Here is a 25,579-nt window from a genome sequence, read left to right on the forward strand (position 1 = left end):
GCTCATTCTTTCCACTCAGAGAAAAGATCTTCCCTGGCGCTTTAGATCCACAGCCAGGCACAGTTACTGGAAGCCTTGGGTGCATTATTTTTGACCTTCTTCAAATTTAATTACTTTACCTAAGATCCAAAATGTTAGCTTTGAATGTCGCTCATAAGTAGTGTTCATTCTGAGACGATAAAACAGCACTCTCTCATCACTTTCTTGCTTTACACTGGAGAAAAAAAAAAACTAGTTAAATTTTTTATTTCAGATTGGTGGGGGAAAAAAGTTTGAATTCTTGAGAGGTGAAACAAAAGGAACACCTTAGGTAATGGAACCATGCAAGATCATTATAAGGCTTTACAAGATTTCATTGTCTTTGCTGCCATCAAGCTAATCTAAGGAAGAAGCAGTTCTAACTACTAATAATGTCTTGATTTTGCATTACTTTCCTCCATCCTCATTCCATCGTTCTCATGCGACAAAAACGAGAAATCCAGAACATTTAGCATAAAAGCAGTTGAAAATGTTGAAATGTTTTCTTAGAGTCTCTTTTCCCCCCTTGTTTTTGAGGTTCTGAAAACTTTTGGTAATACTTTCCTTCAGGTTACATGATGCTTTAATATTTATCAACTTGGCTGTAACTTCATAAATATTAAATTTTTTGTCTTTTGTTGTTTGGAGTTTTTTGTGGTTTTTTGCTCTGGAAGGAGCAGTATCATTTCTCTTCAGAGATTCTGGTAGGTAGTTTGATGATATGCCACTGGAAATAATGGAATAAGATAAAAACAGCCTGTTTTGACAGAGAAGCCCATTTTAACTTTTGTTGGTATTCACTAGGGTTTCTCACATAAGTACATGTGAGTAACTTTTCTAAATGTCCAATTCTCGCAAAAGCAGTTTTGAGGCTTTTAAGTGTTAGCTGTCACTTAAATATCCTGAAATATCCTCCTGAGATGGCTTGCTCATTTCTAGAGTAGTTCCCGGCCTCACACTGTGTCAGTTTGGGAAAGAAAAAAAAATCCATCCTGATAACACAGCCCATAAAATTAATTCTCTCTTCACATTACTCTCCAGTTACCATCTTCTGCCTTGTGAGGTGGACTCTGTATCACCCCACTCCTGCTGTGGGGTCCTCTCGATGTCCCTCAGTGAGAAGCAGACCCTACATCACCTGGGCTGTTTCAGTCATCTGCATTCTTCTGCTTAAGCTGATCTCTGCTGATGATAACTCCTTTCCACCTCCCTCCACCCATTTGAACACGTCCTCCCCTCTAGACTCAGTCTTTCTCCAAGATCCCTCCCCTGACACATTAAAAAAAAAAAAAATCCACCTTGGCGGTAGTTATTGTTCACACAGGGAATTGTTGCGGTGACCCAAGGATGAAAGAGCAGAGGCACACTAGCTTTTGCCAACAACAGGGGAGGGACTCAGAATTTCCGCACATTCAGTCCTTCGTGGCCCTCAGTCGGAATCCGGATCTGAGGAGCTCATGCCACTCATGCCACTCGCGTCTTTCTGTTGCCTCCTGTCCCCGCCCCCCGCCCAGATCAGATTTCCTAGACAACCCATACTTGACCTTTCATAGCCACATGATCTCTAGGAAAGGATTCTGAGGTTCCTTTTGGTCCAGGTCTTTCTCTTATATTCAAAAGCCTGAAGGATCAAAAACTCTCCTAACGTTCTAAAGAATCCCCCTCTAACTATGTTTCTCTCTCAGGTGGGGAGGGAACCAAGCTTCCCCGATTCCTGAACATCCTACAGAATTCCCTTCTGACTACTCCAGTTTCTCAGGGTGGGGAAGGACCAAGCTTCCCCCACTCCTGCAAATTCCCTTAACCCTTCAGATTCTTCTGATGGGACAAAGACCTCACTTCCCACCAGAGGGACAATCCAAGATTTTTATCAGCTGATCTGCCCCTGATATCAGAGTCAATTTGAGCGCTATTTGGTCTATATTTCAGCTATAAAACTATGACTACAGAAAGGAAAGATGACTTTTATGACACAGGATGGCCATGATACTCTTTAGACTCCGGAGAAAACTGGTTAAACTGAAATTTTTTTCTTGGAAACTGCAAAACCGATTCTTTTTGCATATGCAGTTAAAAACAGCTAGCTTGTTAAAAGGCCTGCCTAGGGAAAAGCTTGACCTTAACCCTTTCCATGTCCTTGTTGCCTGAGACCTCAGCCTTGGGCAAATTCAGTTCAGTTCATTTCAGTTCCGTCGCTCAGTCGTGTCTGACTCTGCGACCCCATGGACTGCAGCACGCCAGGTTTCCCTGTCCATCACCAACTCCTGGAGCCTACTCAAACTCATGTCCTTCTCATCAGTGATGCCATCCAACCATCTCATCCTCTGTGGGCAAATTAGAACTTCAAAAAAAAGGGGTGGGGGATCACAGAGACATTTTAAATCTCAAGTGGAAAACTATGAGATCTCTGTCTGTCTATCTGGATTTATGTATGCCTCAGTTTGTGTCTTTTGGGGTTTGTTTGTTTTTTATAATATTGATGAAGTTGTAAATGAGTTCTAATTTAATTGGCCTAAAGAAAAGTAAGTGCTTAGAAATCAGACAATTTTAAATGCAAGAGAATTAACCTAAAGGAATTTCAGATTCACGTGAACTGGGAAATATTCAATATTAAATATCTAGTATTAATGTTTGTTTGCTAATCTAATATAGACATGTCTAAGAGTCATTAACATTAAGCATAATATTTTCATTGTACCTAGGTTTATTATAAGTTAAATATTGTTATATTATTATATCTGTTGCAAGTTTGACAGCAAGGGAAGTACCTCGAGTGAAGAGACTTCAAAAAAAAAAATAAATGAAATGTGAGCTTTTAGATAAACTCTATTAAGAATAATTATCCTTTAGAAATTTCTGTCTAAAACAGTCTCTCTAGATTTTGGTAACCTGAATTTCTATGGTTGTGCTAAACTAAGTAACAGAAGTTTATTGAATAGCTAGGTCATTTTCAAGTAAAATAAGATTCTGAAACATTCATTATTGAACACTAACTTCCTCTTAAGGAGGAACTAGAGATTTTAGACTATTAATGAATAATGTTTGATGCCATCCTGAGATGTTCTCTAGAATTTTTTTTTTTTTTTTTAGAAATTATCACTGATATTTATGTTCACCAATCTATAGAATGCTAATATAAAGGTCAATTCTTGGTTTGTTAAGGAAAATAGGAAGGAAAATAGAGAAATGAAATTACATTTTATGGGGGGAAAAGGAAGTAGGTCTGACTTACAGGTGGCCGTTTCAGGATGGGAGAACAAAGTAATGGGTACTGAGAGTGATAAGAAGGTTTTATAGAAAGTGGACCCCAAAGGAAGAGTTCTGTGCATAAATACAAGTTTTCTTGAGATGTTGAACTGCCTTCAATAATGGATTTCGAGTTTTCTTTACTTCTGAAGTGATCTGTTCTGTGTTTACCTTTGAAATCTTTTGTTAACTTTAGTTAAGTGAATATATTGTTTCACAGTGATCCATATGATCCTATCTGAGTGTTACAAAATTTTGTGATATTTATTGAAAACACTTCCTAAATCATTTGACTTCTAACTAACTTTGGGATACTTCAGAGGGCCCCTGTAACATCCCAAAGTGAGATATTAAACTACCTGAGTTCATTTGACATGTTAAATTACATGGAAAGTATTGTTGGAGGAGTGATGTATCTTCTCAGATTATATTGTATGGTTGATGTTACTAATATAGATATCCTAGAAATTATGTGAAATTCATGAAAATCTAATATGTTCTGGTAAAATCTTGTCAGTTATAATTCTAGTTATCATATTAAAGTGTTCAGTATCACAGCAATGACCAGACTACCTTGCCAATTGCAATTTAATCAGATTTTAAACATGCCTTCTATGGTTTCACTCTGATGCCTTTGCAAGAATACTGCTACTTCAAGATTTATGGTAAAGACTTCTAAGATTAAGCACTAAACAAATTTTGTTACTGGTAAACTGGTAACAGACTGGAATTTAGTCTACACTCTATGTTAAGGGAACAGAGTTTTCTTAGAATGCAGATTTCGATAACAGCTTATGAATTTCTTTGCCTTTAAATGATTTATATTCATTTTTAAAATATCTTGTTACTTTGGTAAGGTAAATAAACATTATTTAATATTATGGTACATGTAGACAAAGCTCATTCTGCTTCTACAAAAAAAAAGCCCTCATGGTTAGACTTTTGCTATCCTGATGTCCTTAAAACACAGCAATCAGTATCAGTTCAGTTTAGTCGCTCAGTCGTGTCCGACTCTGCGACCCCACGAACTGCAGCACGCCAGGCCTCCCTGTCCATCACCAACTCCCAGAGTTTACCCAAACTCATGTCTATTGAGTCGATGATGCCATCCAACCATCTTATCCTCTGTCGTCCCTTTCTGTTCCTGCCTTCAATCTTTCCCAGCATGACGGTCTTTTCAGATGAGTCAGTTCTTCGGATCAGGTAGTCAAAGTATTGGAGTTTCAGCTTCAACATCAGTCCTTCCGGTGAACACCCAGGACTGATCTTCTTTAGGATGGACTGGTTGGATCTCCTTGCTGTCCAAGGGACTCTCAAGAGTCTTCTCCAACACCACAGTTCAAAAGCATCAATTCTTCGGCACTCAGTTTTCTTTGTAGTCCGACTCTCACATCCATACATGACTATTGGGAAAACCATAGCCTTGACTAGATGGACCTTTATTGACAAAGTCATGTCTCTGCTTTTTAATATGCTATCTAGGTTGATCATAACTTTCCTTCCAAGGAGTAAGCGTCTTTTAATTTCATGGCTGCAGTCACCATCTGCAGTGGTTTTAGAATCCAAAAAAATAAAGTCAGCCACTGTTTCCACATCTATCTGCCATGAAGTGATGGGACCAGATGCCATGATCTTAGTTTTCTGAATGTTGAGCTTTAAGCTAGCTTTTTCACTCTCCTCCTTCACTTTCATCAAGAGGCTTTTTAGTTCCTCTTCACTTTCTGCCATAACGGTGGTGTCATCTGCATATCTGAGGTTATTGATATTTTTCCCAGCAATCTTGATTCCAGCTTGTGCTTCTTCCAGCCTAGCGTTTCTCATGATGTACTCTGCATATAAGTTAAATACACAGGGTGACAATATACAGCCTTGACATACTCCTTTTCCTATTTGGAACCAGTCTGTTCCATGTCCAGTTCTGACTGTTGCTTCCTGACCTGCATACAGGTTTCTCAAGAGGCAGGTCGGGTGGTGTGGTATTCCCATTTCTTTCAGAATTTTCCACAGTTTATTGTGATCCACACAGTCAAAGTGGTCTACTCCTAAATCAGGGAATTAAAAATGGGTGAACAGAAGCTGTTAAATCAAAGAGTCAGGGCTATGGGAGATCCAAGACAATCACTTGGCTTTTCCCGGTCCCTGACAAACCTCATTTATTGATGGGTTAAAGCCTTCCTTGGCTACAGGGTTAATATGAAAAAATTATGTGTCACTGAATATTAAGTTTTGTTAATTTTTAAACTAAGTTTCTAGTTTTGTTAATTAAGGTCTAATGTTTACTAAGACTCACTTCTGAGATAGTTCCTTGTTGTTATGGTATATTGCTAAAAGATTTAACTAAGTTATTAAAAAGAACACTCTAAGTTTATTTCTAAAGCTTATCTCAGTAAGCAATCTTCAGATAAAGATCAGATGCTCCATGATGTACAACCAGGAGATTAACACCTGGCTATAATCATTTAAGTCAGATGACCTGGGGTATACTGGGCCTACACCTAAGGAAAGTTCTTGACTTAAATTCTTGCTTGTGACCTTACTAATAACTGCTAGCTATATATTTTCTATGTTGCTTGTTTCAGAAGATTGTTTCTTATGTTACAAAATGTGTGACTGAGCCTGTGATAACATGCTGATATGCAGTTCCATATGAGATCAATGATTATAATAATGTAACTCTAGATACGGGAAGAAGCAACAAGAAGGGATATTTTCCTGGACCAAGAGGCTAGTAAGACAGGTATGGTCCAGAAACTTTTGGTACTCGCAAGACCTGTTCCAATAACAGCACAGTGAGTGGCCTATCAATGGAATCTTCCCTAGACCTGAGAATGAGCTTTCCCAGCACCACAGATTAAATGGCCATGAAATCCCCCCAAAACATGGTCAAAAGTGTGGCTATGAAGGGACCCTGCTGACGAAGCTGGCACTTGCCAGCTGCCTCTACAAAGATTACATCGTGACCACTGCAAGCTGCTGACCTCCAACACCCCCTGAATGGAGTTCAGGGTGGAGATCAGAAATAAGGCACTCTGTACTCTGGGATAAAACCAGAAGAACTGGCCTTCAGATAGTCAGATATTTTCAGATAAAGATTTTATAAGCCCAAATTCTTGCATCTTCTCATACCTAGAGGAACACTAACGTCACGAACCATTGTCTGGTACTGGTTCTCCTGGCTAGCCTCTGAGCAGCTTTCTACTTCTATTAATCTTTGGGCCACATACCTTTAACTTTGTTACTAAGTTTGTTTCTTCTAGAATACAACAAATCCCCAAGTGGTAGTATGACAAGAATATTCCCTGACCAACACCCAGACAATGCTGAAACAAGTCCACCTTATCATTCCATGGACTCTCATCTCTCTGCATAAATGCACCTGGACAGAGACCAGGCAAAGGGAACCCAGAGCCCCACAACGCCCCTGTACAGCCTGAAGAAGCCAGTGTAGTCATCGCCCCTTTTCCTTTGAGACTGGGTTCCCAAATGCCTAAGAAGGGAAATAAGTAGATAAATAGACTTGAGCAGGGTATCAAAAGGGGCCAAAGAATTGGCCCTAAAAATAGAGAGGGAGAAATGTGGTGTCCCAAGGATGAAAGAGCAGATCAAACCAAGTAGGGTCTTGGAATGCAGGAATGGAAAAACCAGACCCTTATTGTCCTTCCCTCCCCCATGTTGTAACTATTAATGGAACAGTATAACCTGTCTCCCCTCTTACCCTATAGGGAGAAGGTATTTGCCCTCCTCTTCCCCTACCCAGTATACGAGCCTCATCCAATCAGCAAATGACCCACAAGACCCCTGTCTCACTCCTTGTACGCTGGGTATAAAAGTCTAAGGTCTGGGTATAAAAGGTCTAAGGACCTTTGTTCAACATTGGTTCTCCCTTGAGCTGGCCCATTGTTCTAACAGCATCTCCCACTGTAATAAACTTTATTTCCCTCTCATTCTGTCTCATGTCTGGAAATTCTTTTCCAACCCGTGCCCGGACCACAACAATTGTGTCATCCATAAAGAAAGTGAAAGTGTTAGTCACTCAGTTGTGTCTGACTCTTTGGAGCCTCATGGACTCTAGCCTGCCAGGCTCCTCTGTCTCCATGAAATTCTCCAGGCAAGAATACTGGAGTGGGTAGCCATTCCCTTCTCCAGACGATCTTCCTAACCCAGGGATCGAACCCAGGTCTCCTGCATTGCAGGCAGATTCTTTACCATCTGAGCCACCAGGGAAGCCCCATCCATAAAATACCCCCCAAATTTTGTGACCTCAAACAAGAATATTTTTTTCCTACACAGTGTCCACAAGTCAGGAATCTGCCTGGGCCCTCTGACTCTCAGTCTCTCACAGGCTGCAGTGCTTTCTAGCAATTGACATGGGTGTTGACATGATTCAGATCCTTACAAGTTATTGGACCGAGGCCTCAGTTCCTTGTGACCTGTTGACTGGGGGATCCATGGGTTCCTTGACTCAGAACAAGACAGCTTGCTTCACCTGAGAGGAACTCACAGTCTCTGGTAACCTAACCACGGAAGTGGCCAGCCATCATCATGGCTGTATTTTGTTGATTAGAGTAAGACACTAGGTCCAGTCCACAGTCTAGGGTAGGGGATTACGTACTAGGAAGTGGTGCTGACTGGGGACTAAGCATCTTCTCCCATAGCCTGTGGGTACCTTTGTGGAGGTGGGAGCCAGGGGCTGGATGGAAGACTGCTTCTCCACTCTCAGTCTAATGTCTCTGCCTCTCATGGTGTGGGCATCTTAACACCACGACTGCTTCTAAGACTGGAAGAGAGGTGTGTTTGAAATAACCCGGCTCTTAAATGCCATTTGAAAGTCAACTCCCTCATCTGATCTTCAACTGGAGAAAAAATGGTATATTTTAGTGCTGGAAGGAGAAGTCTGTGTTGGATTTACTAAGTAAAGTTGATAGAACTCACCAACACAGTGCATTCTTAAAGAGACTGCAAATGTAATCGCCACTAAGCAATTTGGGGTTTATATTCTGAGTTTAATTTTTGACCACCTTTAAGATAAGAGTCCACTGCATTTTCAGATGAAACACCCATGAAACTTTGCTTCATTTTGTTCACGTACCTCTCTTTCGGTTGGGAGCTACTTAACAGCTTGGTCCGTGTCTACATTTCTAACACCAGCACTTTCGCTGGCACTTAGGCTCTCAAAAATATGTACTAACATGAAATATTTTTGTGTTTAATACATCCTGTACCAAATTAGCTAAATATTGGTAGCATTTTCATAGTTGAGAACTCTACAGATCTTTGTCTGGCATAAATGCTTAAAAAGAGTGACCTGGATCTATGATACCTGTAATTTCTGTGTTATTTTGCTAGTTCATTAGAGCATTAGCAGTTTTGCCCTTGAATCAAAGTTCTCTACTTTTCTCTCCACAGTTTCCAAATATTTTGTCCTTTGGAGTCAAGGGAATTGCCCTGATTTTATGATGACATTTGGGTACGATATTTAAACTGTTAAAAAGTTATAAAAACGACCCTTTGGTATTAAATGTAATAAATGGCTCTGAATTGAACGCATGCACAGGTTCTCTTATATGAGCTTTGTGAGCCCAAACCGCTCCAGTTACATATTCTCATTGTAATTGGACTCTATGACATTCTCTCATCCCCCAAGAGTATGCCAAGCCATGAAAATTCCTCCTGGCTTCGTGTTGATGTATACTTTGGGTCTTTTGAAGTTTTAGATTTCATCTGTAACTAGCGTATGGGACTCATAGTACTGTTGGTCCTCCCAATCCTGAAGAGGCAGAGGTGTGTCTGCAAGAAAACAAAACAAAACTTATTTCATTCCTAAGAGATTTATTGCAACTCTCAAAGAGAAGGGAGGGTGGAATGACTTGTCCTTATTCAGCCTCATCTTTCCCAAGAATACTGGCTTTACTCATGGCTACTCTGTACTGGGTTCATTTGTCCTGGCATGTATTTTTCTTTGTAATTCTACAGTGTTGTGCTTGCATGTCTTCAGTTAGACTGTGAACTCGACATCAGAGGTTATCCTCTTCTTTTTTCCTTCTGTTTTGAGGTCTTTGATCTATTTTCCTGATCTCTTTTCCTGTTTTATACCCACTCTCACACCACTCTGGCAAGAGGAACGTGCATGTAGATGGCTAGTCTAGATTCATGATTGATGCGTTAGAGTTGGGGCTTCCCAGGTGGCGCTAGTGGTAAAGAATCTGCCTGGCAATGCAGGGAGTGCCAGAGACATGGGTTCGATCCCTGGGTCAGGAAGATCCCCTGGAGGAGGGCAATGGCAATCCATTTCGGGATTCTTGCCTGGAGAATCCCATGGACAGAGGAACCTGGTGGGTTCATAGGGTCACAAAAAGTCAGACATGACTGAAGTAACTTAACACACGTGCATGTGCATTAGAGTTGACTGAAGTCGAGAGGCTGGCACATGTCTGGACTCTTGTAGTGAGGAGTTAAATGTCAGTTCCAGAAGGCATCGTAACAATACTGAGTTAGCTCTACATGGATAAAGATGGACGCCAGTCTTCCCTTCAACCCTCGAAACACACCAGAGTATATTACTGCCATGAAATTGCACTGTAATATTTTCTAGTTGTGATTCATTCACAGTTTAATATGCTTCTAGTTCTGGTTTGACTTTTCCCCCAGGAAGAGACTAAAATCTCTTCATTATAATATAGACAGTGTACTGCACTTTGAATACAAATTTATCCATGTTCAGAGTAATTTTTCTTGTGATTGTCTCTACCCTGGAGAAGTGCCTTTAATGAATTACATACAAATTGTGTAATTTAAGAAGTTAATTTGGTTTTCTGGTTACACAGGACTAAAAACAGCCCTTGTAGAAAGAGATGATTTCTCATCGGGGACCAGCAGCAGAAGCACTAAATTGATCCATGGTGGTGTGAGATATCTTCAGAAGGCTATCATGAAGTTGGATATTGAGCAGGTAATTGTGTATGCTGGTTGTTAAACAAAAATTGTTACTATGCTTTTTTTCTACCCAATTAAATCAGTTTTTTTTTTCTTTTTCTTTTTCTTTTAATGGCCTTTAACATTTCTTCCTATTGGAAATACCTATTTAGTGTATTCTGCTGGAGTGTCTTTCAGGAGAGGCGTGTCAGGTTTTTGTTGTTGTTGTTTTTTCCTGTAGCAACACATTCATGAGTAACCAGGGTCCTATTCTACACAGACATGTCAAAGTAGCAGATTTACAAAATCACTTTTGGATGTGTTACCTTTTAACAGTTGTGATTGTTTTTTGTTTTGTTTTTCTGACTGATGGTCACCCAATTGCTACTTCCCAAGTGGGTTCAGGGGAGCTCTGTTGTAATACATGAGGAGTATTAAACTGATCTTAACTGCAAATGCAGTCACACTGCATATTGTCACTGACATATTCTGAAGAAAAAGATGATCTGAGTCATGCTTTTTTTTTTATGTCGCACTTTGTTGTGTCCAGTCTGCCACCATTTGAAAACTGCCAAGGCAGTGTGGAAGATGACATTTCCCAGAGGGGGTAAAAAAAAAAAAATCAGCTGAACTCCCTATCTGCTTCTTGTCCATGAAAAACACAGCAGCACTAACTTGACATTGTCAGTTTTGACTCTGTCCCCTTTTCTTACATGTCTGTTTAGGACCATGATGGACGTAAAGAAAAGAGCATAGGGTTTAGAATCAGATGGCTTGTGATGTGCTATAACTTATTTATTCAGTTTCTGTAAGCCTCAGTTTTCTCATTTGTAAAAATTAGTATTAGGATAGTAATGCTGGGTCTTCAGAGAGGGATAATGAAGACTAAAGACAAAAGCTTTTTCATGATCATTTATAAAATACTATGCAACTCCTAAGTACTATGTCTGCTTGGGCTAGTGGAGGCAAGAAGAAAACGTTTAACATGAATTTGAACAATCTGTTATCTCTTACATGAGAAAATATTATGGGGGACTGAGAAAAGGGACAATACAGACAATGCAAGATAAATTGTTACAATAATCTTGTAACTCAAGTCAGGAAAATATCTTACACCTGGGAACTCTGACAGCATGTTTTTCTCCTATGCAAATACAGTTAAGGTTTCTAAAAAATCTTTCAGGTTGACAGCATGATGTATTATTAGAAATTTGATTAGGAGGGAGCCATCCTCACTCAGAGGTAGAGAGGTTTCTGTGTATCAATCAGTTGGCAGGGTGTCTATTTGCCATTTGAAAATATTATGATCTGTTACTGCCAAACTAATTTTCTCTGTTTTGCTTTTCAGTACAGGATGGTAAAAGAAGCCCTTCATGAGCGTGCCAACCTGCTGGAAATTGCTCCCCATTTATCAGCCCCATTGCCTATTATGCTTCCGATTTACAAGTAAGCCTTTTGGTATCATCAGTATACTCTTTGCTTATCTGAGGCCAATAGAACAACCCAGTTTTAATGGCAGAAGTTCCTCAATGTGTATTTCTTAAAGTAGTTGTAATTAGTCCTAATCTTTAATCCTTTTAAAATATTTTCCTTTGTTGTATTTTAAAAAGTGTGACTTTTCCTAAGTTGCTCTCTGCCAACTCACCTCTGAGGGCTAGATCTTGAAGGCAAAGTGGCTTGTGTTCTGCTTTTATAATTAGTCCTTTTAAACTCCAGTTTCTGAGAGTACATAGAGGAACAACTGCATTTGCACTGGGAAATATAAGAGGGTCATTTGCAGGCTAAAATGCAGAGCCAGGATGTATCCTGCTGCGAAATCTGAACTGACATATATCAACTCCAAACCCTAAGCCATTTTGTGTCATTTGAAATTTCTGAGTTAACCAAACCTGAAATTTGGTTTGTAGGTGTCAGATAATCGTAAATTATTAAACCCAATTTTCTGAATATTGTTAGAGCTATCCATCAAGTTGACTTAAACTGGAATACAGACAATATTAAATACAGGATTATGTAGCTCTGTTAGCTGCATGAGTGTTTTGTGGGGTCTAGAAACAGATTTTATAATTTTTGTCCATATTTTGTCATAGATGGCTTGAGACACCTTAAGCCAATGAGTCTCTACCCTGGGTGTACATTAGAGTCACTCTGGTCTTTGCCCTAGTCTAGTTCAATTGATCTCTAGGAACACAAGATCCAGGCAGTTATGTTTATTTTTGATGCTCCCTAGAAAGTCTCATATGCAGTCAGGTCCAGAACCACTGCCTTCGAGATGATTCATTTATGTATGTGATTCAGCTGAGCTGATCTCAGAACAGGAAGGCACTTCTCTTGTTTCTTATGCAGTACACTTGTAGATATACTTTGCTTTTCTTAATAAAAAGTGTCTTATAAAGTGACATTCTATAATGTTATACTCTGTTTATAAAGAAACCTTTTCCCCTCTTTATGCTGTAGGTGGTGGCAGTTACCATACTACTGGATAGGAATCAAGCTATATGATCTGGTTGCTGGAAGTAATTGCCTGAAAAGCAGTTATGTCCTCAGCAAATCAAGAGCCCTTGAGCATTTCCCAATGCTCCAGAAGGACAAACTGGTAGGAGCAATTGTCTACTATGATGGTACGTGATTTTTGTTTTTTCAGGATACTTTTCTCTCACTCCTGACCCTTACAGTGTATTCTTAATGAGATAGTTTTGCATACTAATTAATGCTAATATTACACAACACACAAACACACATGTGCACTCTGCACGTAGTGTTTTGCTTTTAATATCGCTCGATCTTGAATATTCCTTCGACTTTGAATCTCATGGTTGGCTTGGTCCGTTTTCCATCATTGTGCATTTTGGGTCCCACCTTCATGCCATTTAATTTGTTATATGTTTGCCAGTGAACGCTTGCCTTATGAATATATTATAATGTTGAAAGCAGCTGAGGATCTGTTAGGTTTTCTAGATGAAACCTCTATTTTCAAGGGGTTATAAGCCTAGGGAAAAATGCCTCTGGGCTGAAATGGACATGTTCATATTTTGCACAGGACACAATTCTTGAACATATAATTTATGTGAGGAAGGTAGACGAACATTGCATCTGTTAAACCAGTCCGTTGTTTTTTTTTTTTCTTCAGTCCCTCAGTTTTTAATGCTTCTTTTATTGTTATTAGATGTTTTCTAACAGTGACATTATCTAGTACCCATTTGCCTTGTGTTCAGTGTTCATTCATTGTGTTTGTGTATGTGTTAATAATACAGTTTTGTACACTTTTATTTGAAGGGACTAACCACTTAACGTAGCTCCAGATGAACCACAATACAACACACATCACAGGAAAAGCTGTTTGTGAAATTTTACTGTGGTTTTTAAGGGAGAATGGAATTGGAAAATAGCCCAGGAATTTCTGTTTATAAATAAATAGCTGGACACAGATAACTGTGCACATTCAAAAAGTCTTAGAAATTTTGTGGCACAAAGGACAGCTTAAGGGCCTATAGCGAAGTGAGTTGTTAAAATCCCACTATGTGATCTTACATATTTAGTGTTAGATATCTAAACTCTTAGTATGAAGAAATGTTTTGTTTTTTTCTTTTTTCAGGAGACTTTGATATTTATACTTCATAATACGGGATATCTTTTAGGCTACCCGCTTTGTTTCTCCTCAGCATTAGGTTTCTGAATCAGTTTAGCTATCTGTCAGGCTTTCATGTATGAATGCAAAATGTATACATGCAGATGGGGCAATGGGGACAAACTCAAGAAGGTATGTTAGGAGCAACAATATTAGAAAAATGTTAAGGGTCTTTGACAAACGTTAAAAGCCAGAAAATGCACAGTTTACAGTGCCTTGCAGCATCTAAACACCACAGGGGGGCACTTAACTACTTTTTTGGTGCCCCTGATTGAATCTCATGTTAAAGGACAATCTTAACTGAATTTTCTTTCCCTTCTTCAAACCCTTAACATTAATCCATTGTAGTTTGTTGGGTGATTACATTAAAGAGGTTTTTGGTGCAGGAGGAATCAGAAGGCATTCTGCAAATGGACCTCTACCCATCCTTCCATGGAAATGTTTGTGCCCTTTGCCTCTTAATTTTAATCCCTCCCATGCAAACTCTCTCAAGTACTTGGCCATTTTTTTTAACACATGATCTATTGAACACAAACTACTTTTATTTATTATTTTTATTTTTTAGCTTGTGCATATCTGAATCTCCTTGAGGGGCATATTAGTGAATGTCATATCCGAATTTGTGGTGTCCTGTCTTATGTTGGTTTGATAGTGTTATGAATTCTAGATTCTTATTGATTCTACATAGAGAAACCAAGGGAAATCTATGTCACATAATGCAGGAAAAACATTATCATATTAGAATCAGAGGAAGGAGGATTTCTTTAATCTACAATTGGCTTTTATAGCTTGTTACAGACTGCAAAATTATGAGTTTAGCAAAGATTACTGAAAAGTTTAAAAATTATTATTTAAAAGAATTTCAAATTGATATTTGAAAATTGATTCTGAAACCCAAGTCATGAAGAAGTAAAAATCATTCTAGTCACTGGAAATAGTTTCTTTTTTAATTTTGTTCTGAAATGATGTAGGTCCAACCATGTCATGCTTGAGGCAAGACAAAACAGCAATGTGAAACAATGTAGTTCTACAGTATCACAGCTGTATTCACAGGTAGGCAACTCTTGTTAAACCTAATGGTGTGAGGAGCAAATTAAATAACAACATGGAAATAAGGTAGAAAGGAGCATATAGAAAGGAATTAAATGTAATAAATGTGTGCTCAGAGAAAGAAAAGGATGACTTACTGTTTATCCAGAAAAATAGCATTATTATCCTGCTACCAAAGTACTTCAGAAAGGAAAAAAATACTTAAGCATATACCATTGCAGTTGAATTCTGAACACTGTAATTTATAAGATAAACCTTTCTTGGCAATAACAACAACATAACCATGCAGGAGACCCCAGTTCGATCCCTGGGTTGGGGAGATGCCCTGGAGAAGGGATAGGCTACCCACTCCTGTGATCTTGGGCTTCCCTGATGGCTCAGATAGTGAGGAATCTTCCTGCAGTGTGGGAGACCTGGGTCGATCCCTAGCTTGGGATCTCCTGGAGGAGGGCCTGGCAACCCACTCCAGTGTTCTTGTCTGGAGAATTGCCGTAGACGGAGGAGCCTGGTAGGCTACAGTCCACGGAATCCAAAGTGTCAGACGCAACTGAGTGACTAAGCACAGCACAGCACAGCATGCTGTATATTACATCCCCAGAACTTATTTATCTTGTTACTAGAAGTTTACATCTTTGACCACATACTTTTTTTTTTTTCACATGATTCATTTGTATGAAATGTCCTGATTAGTCATATTTACACAGATATGGAAACACTCTGGTTGCCAAGAAATAGGAAAGAGGGTAGGGTTTGAGCTTGATGGCTGTCGGGCAGAGAGTATCTCTTATTATTTTTTTTAATTGGAATATAGTTGGTTTACAGTGTCATGTTAGTTTCAGGTGTAGAGCAAAGGGATTCTGTTAATGTGGTAATTACAGTGGCTATTCTGTGCTTGCCATATTTTGTTAATCTCTGAAAAACAAACTCACATATGAGGAGGAATAACTACCATCTTTTTTCAGTATGCCATGCTATGTGCAGTCATGTCTGACTCTTTGCGACCTCACAGACGCAAAGATGGGCTTCCCTGATGGCAGATCTTTCAGTAAAATCCCTATGAAGTGAAAGTAGGAAGTGACATACCAGGTTATATTTTCGTTTTTATATTATGTTAGAGAAAACAATAGTCATCTCACTGGTTTTCTGCCTGAGACAAGTCTAGTGTTTTTACTCTGTCCCTCTTCCTGTCCTACCAGAGAGTGACCAGCTGTACCGGTCTGTGGCCATTACCACTGATCGTGGGTTTCCGTGTATACGTTGGTGACTGGTGGAACTCTTCCCACATCAGCAAGAAGTGTTTAAGGCACGACAGGCTCAGGTGACTTGGCAGGCTGTGAGGTTCTTGAGCCAGATGTGGATGGTTTGCCAGTTTCCTCAGGAACTCACTTGTCTTCCTCTGTAAACTTTGCTCTGCTTGGTCCTACAGATCTTTGCTGCCATCCTAGTTGAACTTCACTCATCCAATCCAGTACACAGAAAATGAGGTATAATTAAAAATCATTAAATATTTAAGACCATAAGATACCCCCATTAAGCTTCTGTAAGATGCAACTGGAGAACAAAATTACAGCTTTAAATCCTTCCTTCTGAGAGTCCAGGCAGTGACAAAGAGAGATATCTGTTATTTCATACTCGATGATGCCCTTAAGTATTCCTTATGCACATATGAAAATAGCAACCTACGAGAAATTACATTGGCTTTCCTAATGTAAATAAAAGTTGGTTACAGCCATGTTTCAAAGGGGGAATTGAAACCCAAGTTTCACTAGAATATTCATTTTTATTCCAACCTAAAACTCACAGCATACAAATAGATGAATTCAGCTTGTGAGAGAGCAAAGCCAATTTAATCTCTGGCTCCCCCGAGGTAAATGTAGTTCACGGTCCTGCCCCCACCCCAACCTCAGCTATAATCCCTGGCTCCTGGAGGTAAAAATGCACTGAAGTGAGGAAAATTCTGCAGCAGGATATAATGATCCAAAATGACAGGGACAATAATGACAATGAATTTCATGTCTCCCAGTCATGAGCTGGAGATGCTTGACTAGGCTGACTTATACAATTAAATTGTTACAGGTACAGCAGGAGATGCAGTTAGCCGTGTGCTTTGGGGAACGATGCCTCTGGCTAAAGGCATATTGTGGAATCCAGACTCTTTTGTTAGGAACAAACTATTATTCCTCTAGGCATGTACCCACAATTGTATACTTTAATAAAAGAAAGCCTGGGTTAAAGACAAGTCTTTTAAGGTGTTGATTTTATCTAGTTTGAAAGCTTTAAAAAAAGAAAAGAAAAATCAATTACCCAGTAACACAAAGGTGATCTTTTTTTTTGGTCTTGTGTTTTCATTTTTGTTTCATTTTGTTCTTGGAGCATAAGTCAGACCTAAAGATGGTGCCTTTAATCCTCATTTACATCATTTGCAAACACAGTTGTTGAACTATAATTGGGTGTTCTCTACTTTAAATCGTACAGATATATTGGTTTCTTCAGAACAGAAATAGATACAGTAGATAACCAAATAGTATGGATTTACAAATGAAATAGCCGTGCCATTATGCAAGTTTGTCTCTGTGCTTAGTACAGTTCTTGTGAGGTTGTTATGGTGATCCTAAAGTGGTTGTGTGAACCTCCTGGGTTGCACAAGACCTCGACTAGGGGTAAGGAAGAGTATTTTGGAAATTTTACTTAGACCTGTTTCTATCAAATTCCTTAGAAATGTCTTTTTTTACATATGGTTTAAATGGCTATTATACACACACACACACACACACACACACATACAGTAGTACAAGTGTGTAATTTATGAATAAATGTCCATATTGGAGTTATATGTTGACATTTACTCTACCTCTGGAATACTAAACTTAATTTTTCTTTTTTGTACCACTGGGTTAGTAATTTGTCATCATTTTAAGTATAAATCGCAGAGAAACTCTTACATGTGGCAACCAGGAGATATGGACAAAAGTTTATTGCAGCACTGGGAATAACTTCAAAAAGCAAAATAATTCAAATATCTAGCAAGAGACAAATGAATAAGTAACTTATAGTGTATTCACATAGTGGAGTAAAACAGAGCATTGAAAGTGACTGAACTAAGCTAAGCTGAACAACAGGGATGAGTCTTAGAAAATATATGTTGAAGATGGTATGATAACTTGTCTTACAGTTGTAAGCAATCATACTTAAAGAATGCTTTCCAGACTGTCATGGCGGTCCATCGGTAAGTAACCCGCCTGCCAATACGGGAGATGTGGGTTCAATCCCTGAGTCAGGAAGATCCCCTGGAGGAGGAAATGGCAACCCGCTCACTCCAGTATCCTTGTCTGGGAAATCCTATGGACAGAGGGGCTTGGCAGGCTACAAGTCCATTGGGTCGCAGAGAGTCAGACACGACTGAACAACTAAACAAAGAAGTGCAATTGAAGCAGTCAGTACTATGAAAGTAGATGGCTTAAGTTTACAAACTTTATTGAGTTTTGAGCTGCACATCTATGAATTTAGTTTATAATGTGTTGCTCATGAAGTGTTTTGAGCCGCAAATAAATTAATAAATATAAATATAACTTTTTAAGTATAAAATTGTTTAAATTTTAATTGTTTTATTTGGGTCAATTTTATGCATATTGTATCAACCATCAAATTTCAGCTTTTCACAAAAATATTCTAAAGCAAAGCATCAATTCCACAAATGTCCCCATATATATCTATATATACATATTTAAAATTTGCAGATTCTTCCAGAAAATTTGCAAAGCATTCTTAGGAAAAAAGAAAATATTGTGCACACAAATATATTTTACATAAGTATATACCCGTTGACATTTAAGGGTTAAAGAACACTTTTTAAAAGAACTTACTCTAAAATTATCTACTTCTTAGATGTTGATTTAAAACCTACTAGTTTTAATATTTTCCCTGTCTATATGAAGTTTTACACTTAAATAAATTTAGTGAATAATTTTTATCTTGATTTCCTCCTGTCAGCTTTTCCATTGTATTTCTCTTCTTGTTTTTTGTGAGTTACATAAATGAAACTGACATTATTGCTCATATAGCAGTCATATATTTTGCCCTGCAATGCTGCCTTTTTGCTATTCAGTGTATCTGGATACCAACTAATGCTAAATGAAGTTTGACATGTACCCCTAAGAAACAAAACTTATAAATTGTGGCTTCAAAGGAAACCTTGAGTAAATAGGGCACATTTGTGTCTACCCAGGCTAACATCCAACATATGCTTTAGCTTCCTGATGGTGAGACAGAGCAAAATAGCCCCTAGGAAAGCTTGCAATTGTTTACTGCTCACTTGACCATCATGTATTAAATACCATCATATATTAAATTTATTCTAATTAGTTTTTTTTTTTGAAGAAAATCAAAAGCACACAAAAGTAGGTTTGATCAGGTGTAGCATACTGAGATAGTAATTCATTTCGAGATAGTAATTCATAACTCTGCATATAAAAGCTTAAAAACAATGCTAAAATTCACCAGTAGAAAGATATACTTCTGGTGGGATCACAGAAAGATAACTTCTCTCTCACACTCTGTTGCTCAGTTGAGCTTTTAAAAAAGATGCAGGATCAAAGATAAAAGCAAGTATATAAAAAATCTCCATTCCCTCTTTCCTCCAGTTTACTCTTTCATCCAAAAAATCTTTCTGAAGGTTCTATTTTCTAAGCACTGTGACTAGTATTAGATCCAAATGCATTAACGACAGAGTTCTGAGCTTACAGATTTTGAGAGGGCTCACTGCATATATTCCAAATATCGGGCCAAACATGTGGTCTTCACTACCAATAATGTTTTGCATTTGCATAGCAGAGTACGGTTTTCAAAACATTTTTTTCCCTATAAATTGTCTCAGTTGATCAAACTCAGCATATACTGGAATGGAGATCATGATTCCTATTTTCCAGGAGAAGTTCAGAATCAGAGTTAAATAGCTAGATCAATATTTTGGACATGCAGTAATGTGAAAATAATTTTTTTCCTTGGCTAAACATAAAGAACTTTACAAAAAGTTATAACATTATGTCTTCTTTCAGCTATCATTAGGTTTTAAGTCAGTTATATGCTTGAACAAAATGTAGCCAAGTAGTTGCATTTTTAACTAAAGGAAACTTTAGACATATGCAAAATAATGAGAGTAATAAAATGAACTTCTAGTTTCAACACATAAACTCATGGCCCAGCTTCGTCTATCCATCTGTTTGCTGCCCCCAGATAATAAATATTCATCCTTGGATATTTCAGTCTATAGCTTTAAAGTTAAGAATTTTCTTTAAAATATAGCCACACTTAAAATGTTTAATAGTAATTCCTTAAGATCAAATGTCTGATCATGATCCCATGTCACCTATAGTATCATAACCTTAATTGGCTCCCAATTGAAAAATAAACCTATAAAATAAACAAAATCCTAGTTAAGGTTTCTGTATATCAATTCATTCTTTTTAACTAATAGTTTCCCATCCCTTCCTTTGTTTCCTCATGGTTTTGTTTAACAGTTCCCTTGTGTTTCCTGTACAATGGTTTTAGGCTTGTCCCATTAATCTGTTACTGCAAAAGCTACAACACCCAAGCTTAGTGACTCAAAATATCAATGGACTCTCTCACAGTTTTGAGGATGGATGGGCTCGCCTGGGCGTTTCTCATTTGGGACCCCCCCCTATAAGCAGTGAGGTGCTGGCTGAGGCTGGAGTCTTCTGAAAGCTTTCTTACCTACATGTCTGGCTCCTGGGCTGAGAAGACTGGAATAGCTAGGGGCTGGTCCCATGTCTTTCTCTCATCATGGCTTTTCCACATGGCTGAGTTGGACTTCTATGTAGTCAGACTTCTTATGTGGTGGCTGGCTTACCCCAGTGAGAACGAAGAGACCGAGTCTTAAATGCAAGACTTCTGCCTTAGCCTTAGAAGTCGCACAGTGTCACTTCTACCATATTCTGTTAATTAAAGTGAATCACAGGGGCATCCCAGATTTAAGAGACTGGCTGTTGTTGTTTAGTCACTAGTTTGTGTCCAACTCTTTTGCAGCTGTATAGACTGTAGCCCACCAGGCTCCTCTGTCCGTGGTATTTCCCAGGTCCCAATACTGGAGTGGGTTGCCGTTTCCTTCTCCAGAGAATATTCCCAACCTGGGGATCGAACCCTTGTCTCCTGCTTGGCAGATGGATTCTTTACCACTGAGCCACCACAGTGCAAGAAAAACAGGAAGCATAGTTTATTGGAGGTGGGGAGGTGGGACACATTTAGTGATTAGCTACAAGGAGGCTGGATCAAATTGTTTTGTCAAAAATAATTTTTAGGTGGTGGTGTGAATTTCCATCACTGGTCTTCTTGCCTCCTTTGTCATGATTATTTTCTAGATTGATTTCAGTATGTCATTAGAGGTTAGGGGGTTAAAATGGCACTTTCTAACTCTGCCATTCCAAGTTCATTCATTAGTTAGAATAGTAATAATTTCCCAGTAGTAACTTTTTGGCTACCTTGAGATACGAGCCTATGGACTGTAGCCCACCTGGCTCCTCTCTGTCCATGGGATTCTCCAGGCAAGAATATTGGAGTGGGTTGCACTGCCCTCCTTTGGGCGATCTTCCCAACCCAAGGATCGAACTCACTTCTCTTATGTCTCCTGTATTGGCAGGTGATTCTTTACCATTAGTGCCACCTGGGAAGCCCTCTTAGACATAATTAATTATACTTAAATTCATGAGTACCTGACTTTATTTAATCTCATCAATCATACCTCCAGAAATTTTATTATTGAAACCAATTTAAGATTTTTGTTGTTGCAGTTTTGTTGTTTTTGTTGTCCTTAGAGTATATGCCAATGGGAATATATGAATTACTGTCTTTTAAAACTACTTTACATAGTTTCTATTGGTGTGGCTAAGCCATCAGCTTGATACAACAAATCATTTTAATTTTGCTTTCTATTTTTAGGGATTTCTCTTTTTAAAAATGTTCTTTTAAAAAAAAATATGTAAGATACAGGGCTTCAAAGTCAAAATAGACACAAAAGCTATTCAAATAAGGCTAGCCTCTCTTCCTTCTCACCATTTCCTCATTTTCCTTAAAGATAACATTTTTAAAAATAGAATTTTGGCTTATCCTCTCATTGTGTGTATGTGTATGCATATGGGTATATATTATGTATGCTTTCATTTGCTTCTCCTCCCATTCCTTGGATAATAGTAATGCCTTTCTATTTTCATCTAATACAATGAATATTTCATTTCATGGTAGTATAAGGAGCCCCAAACTTTTGAAAAGGTGAATTTAAAAAGAATCCAGGAACCAAATTTCATGGAATTAAATATTATAGTCATGTTCACTGCTTAGATCAAAATATATGCATTAATACATACAGCGTTAGTCATCATCAATATTTTCAAGTTAGTTTTCTTTTTAAAAAAATATTATTTATTTATTTGGCTGTGGCGGCTTAGCTGCTGTGTGTGGGCTTCTCTCTAGTTGTGGAGTGCAGAGACCTATCCCAGATGTATCCCAGAGACTCTGCGATAGAACCATAGTCCCCTGCATTCAAAGGCAGGTTCCCGTCCTTAACCACTGGACCACCAGGGAAGTCCCAAATTATTTTTCTTTTTATAAGTGAAAATGAAATTTTGTTTCTTTGGACACCACAAAACAATGGCACATCCACTCTTTTTATCTGTATAGGGAGATTAAAATTAGGCTGTGAGTCTCAAATGCTTTTATTGTCATCCTCTGATTTGTTTAAGTTTGCTAAAACCTAGGAATCATCTGCTTGTGTTTAAAGCCAATCTTCAGACTAAATATTCATGTTAAGTACAGTCTTTTTAAATAGATGGACCTGTTTTATGCTAATACATGAAATTATACACTTCTTAGTAAAATTTTATTTTATATTCTTTATAGTAATGATGAATTAAAATTTTTAGACATGAAACTAATTAATTGTAGTTTATGGTTAAGACTTTCAATTTTTATTTTTATTTTCCGCTTTTGTTTTAGAGACCTTGGGAAAACACACTCCCAGGAAGTAGGAGCACTGTTTAAATGTGCCACGTATTGAAATTTAAAGTAACTATCCCCCAGTACGTTTGTCTCAAAGTAGTTCTCCTTCAGAGTTACGGTCTCTTAAATCATATTTGGAAAGAAATAATTACCATTGGAATGTGGGGAAATAAATAGGAAATAAAAAAAGCCAGAGTAATTGATCTTTAGAACTGTTTTTTCTTACTACTTTATTGTATGACAGTGTCTACTGGCACTGTCTATTGGCAGAGTCCCCAGGTGCCCACTGATCTATGCACTCTAGCGTGTTTTCTAGAATTCTTTCAAGGAGATTAAGAGTCTTTGTCCAGATAAATGCTCAGGAAAAGGAAGAAAGAGAGAAAAAAAATAGTCAAATCAATATTTAGCTGTTCACACAACACACAGTGGCTTTCTTAGTGTAATGGAAGGCCAGGCTGGTATCTACCCTCACAAGAAATAGCAGTAATAAAAACATCACTTCACTTAAAAAGGCCCTATGGCAGTTGCAACTAGAAATTCTACAACCAAGCCCTGCTAATATAATATAGAAAACTGAAAAAAAGTCATTCTCATAAATGAAACTAACACCTTGGTAGATTATATTCTCTGGCGCCAAATAGACCACTATTTTAGAATGTGAATTTCAAACTGGTTTCATTATTACTATTAATACTTACTCATATCACTCTTCATATTAGTAAAATGCTCCTTAGATCATTATATCCATCCACAGAAAATATGAACCATATAACCATTTACTTAAAAAAAAAAACCCTCAGCTTTGCACATTAAATACACACACACACACACACACACACACACACACACAACTGACTTCCCACACGGTTTGTATAACTGCTGCTTTTCTACTATTGAAAGCCAAAGAGATAGTCTTGCATTCACTGAAAAAGTATTACCAGTGTGGTAATTTACTGTCTATTCAGAAGAATAAGGCTTTGATGAGAAAATGGTCAGAGAACATAGGGGTTAGATGAACAACTATCAGGTTAAGAACAAATCAAATAACTTGTATGTAATGTCTTTATGTCAAAGATGATTAATATATAGCTGAATTAACTTGGGATAGGTAACTCTGAAGTCTCTTAGTATACCAGGAACCTCCTATTTTCCAGGTGTTTTAAATTCTTCTCATTTTTAACCTGAGAAGTAAAATAATGAGTGGGCTTAGGAATTCATGCCATTTTACTTTTCCTTATGGAGAACAAACTGACTGAAAGACAGCCATGGAGAGGCTCCAGAGAGTTCTCTCTGCCTCTCTCTCAATAATCTTTTGTATGCAAAGTGTTGTACCTCAGTAGCTACTCAGATCTTTTTTTGGCAAAAGAAAGGGTGTAAATACATTATTATTTAAAAAAGTAATCTGAATACAGTCAGAATTTACAAATCAGACAAATTCACTACTCCCATTTTCTTAAGGGAATAATATAAACCCAAATTATCTTTTTCAATAGTTGCCTCTTCAAAAAATATTTAAAAAAAATAAATAACAGTACATGGAGTTACAAGAAATATATTTTGTGTAGAGCAAGATTAATATATATTTTTATCTCTTCCCTCTAGCTTCTCTTTGAATATTTCTTTTCTCATCTCTTTTGGGCAAAACTCATGTCTTCATGATCCTTCAATATGAATAAAGAGGGAAAGCCATTCAATTATGTCTATTTTTTTAAGTAGCAAAAGATCCTATTTAAAAGGAACCAAGTGTAAACATGATTAATACAAACACAATGAAACATACAATTTAGAGTAATATTTAAGTATATAAACACCTGTGCGTGTGTGTGTGCTAAGTTGCTTCAGTCATGTTCAACTCTTTGCATCCCTATGGACTGTAGCCCTCCATGCCTCTCTGTCCATGGGATTCTCTGGGGCAAAAATGAGTGGGTTGCCATGCCCTCTTCCAAGGGATCTTCCTGACCCGGAGATCTAACCCACAATATAAGTACCTGCTGCTGCTGCTGCTGCTGCTGCTAAGTCACTTCAGTCGTGTCTGACTCTGTGCGACCCCATAGACGGCAGCCCACCAGGCTGCCCCGTCCCTGGGATTCTCCAGGCAAGAACACTGGAGTGGGTTGCCAGTTCCTTCTACAATGCATGAAGGTGAAAAGTGAAAGTGAAGTCGCTCAGTCGTGTCCGACTCTGTGCGACCCCATAGACGGCAGCCCACCAGGCTCCTCTGTCCCTGGGATTCTGCAGGCAAGAATACTGGAGTGGGTTGCCATTTCCTTCTCTAGGTGCAGTTAAATACTTCATTTGCTGAAGTTTAATTATTTTAATTTGCTTCCTTTTCTGTTTAATGTAACTTAGGTTCTTTTCTTCTGTCATCCTCCTCAAATGTGAATAGCATTAATTCACTCCATACATTTTGATTTAGACTTTTGGCTGAAACTTAGGGCTTTTCTGGTGGCTCAGATGGTGAAGAATGTGCCTGCAGTGTGAGAGACCCAGGTTTGATCCCTGGGTTGGGAAGATCCTCTGGAGAAGGGAATGGCAACCCACTCCAGTATTCTTGCCTGGAGAATTCATGGACAGAGGAGCCTGGCAGGCTACCAGGTTGCAGAGAGTCAGACACAACCGAGCGACTTTGACTTCAGTCACTCACTGAAACTTATCCTCCTCCCTTTTTGTATCTTCAAGCCTTTGATTGCATCTGAGTTCCTGGGAAGGCCTTATGTG

The 25,579-nt window shown here is 38.3% G+C and overlaps 1 protein-coding gene across 5 annotated transcripts in view; it reads left to right on the forward strand.

Moving 5' to 3' along the window:
- GPD2 (glycerol-3-phosphate dehydrogenase 2) overlaps positions 1-25,579 on the forward strand; it is a 226,390-nt gene that overhangs the window by 146,194 nt on the left and 54,617 nt on the right. For all 5 annotated transcript variants that reach the window (XM_043488118.1, XM_043488117.1, XM_043488116.1 and 2 more), the window contains 3 exons: positions 10,089-10,213; positions 11,525-11,622; positions 12,634-12,797. In XM_043488118.1, the coding sequence (XP_043344053.1) occupies positions 10,089-10,213; positions 11,525-11,622; positions 12,634-12,797 (387 nt within the window). The remainder of the gene's footprint in view (positions 1-10,088; positions 10,214-11,524; positions 11,623-12,633; positions 12,798-25,579) is intronic.

This window comes from Cervus canadensis, chromosome 15 (genome assembly GCF_019320065.1).
Source record: "Cervus canadensis isolate Bull #8, Minnesota chromosome 15, ASM1932006v1, whole genome shotgun sequence".
NCBI classification, from domain to species: Eukaryota; Metazoa; Chordata; class Mammalia; order Artiodactyla; family Cervidae; genus Cervus; species Cervus canadensis.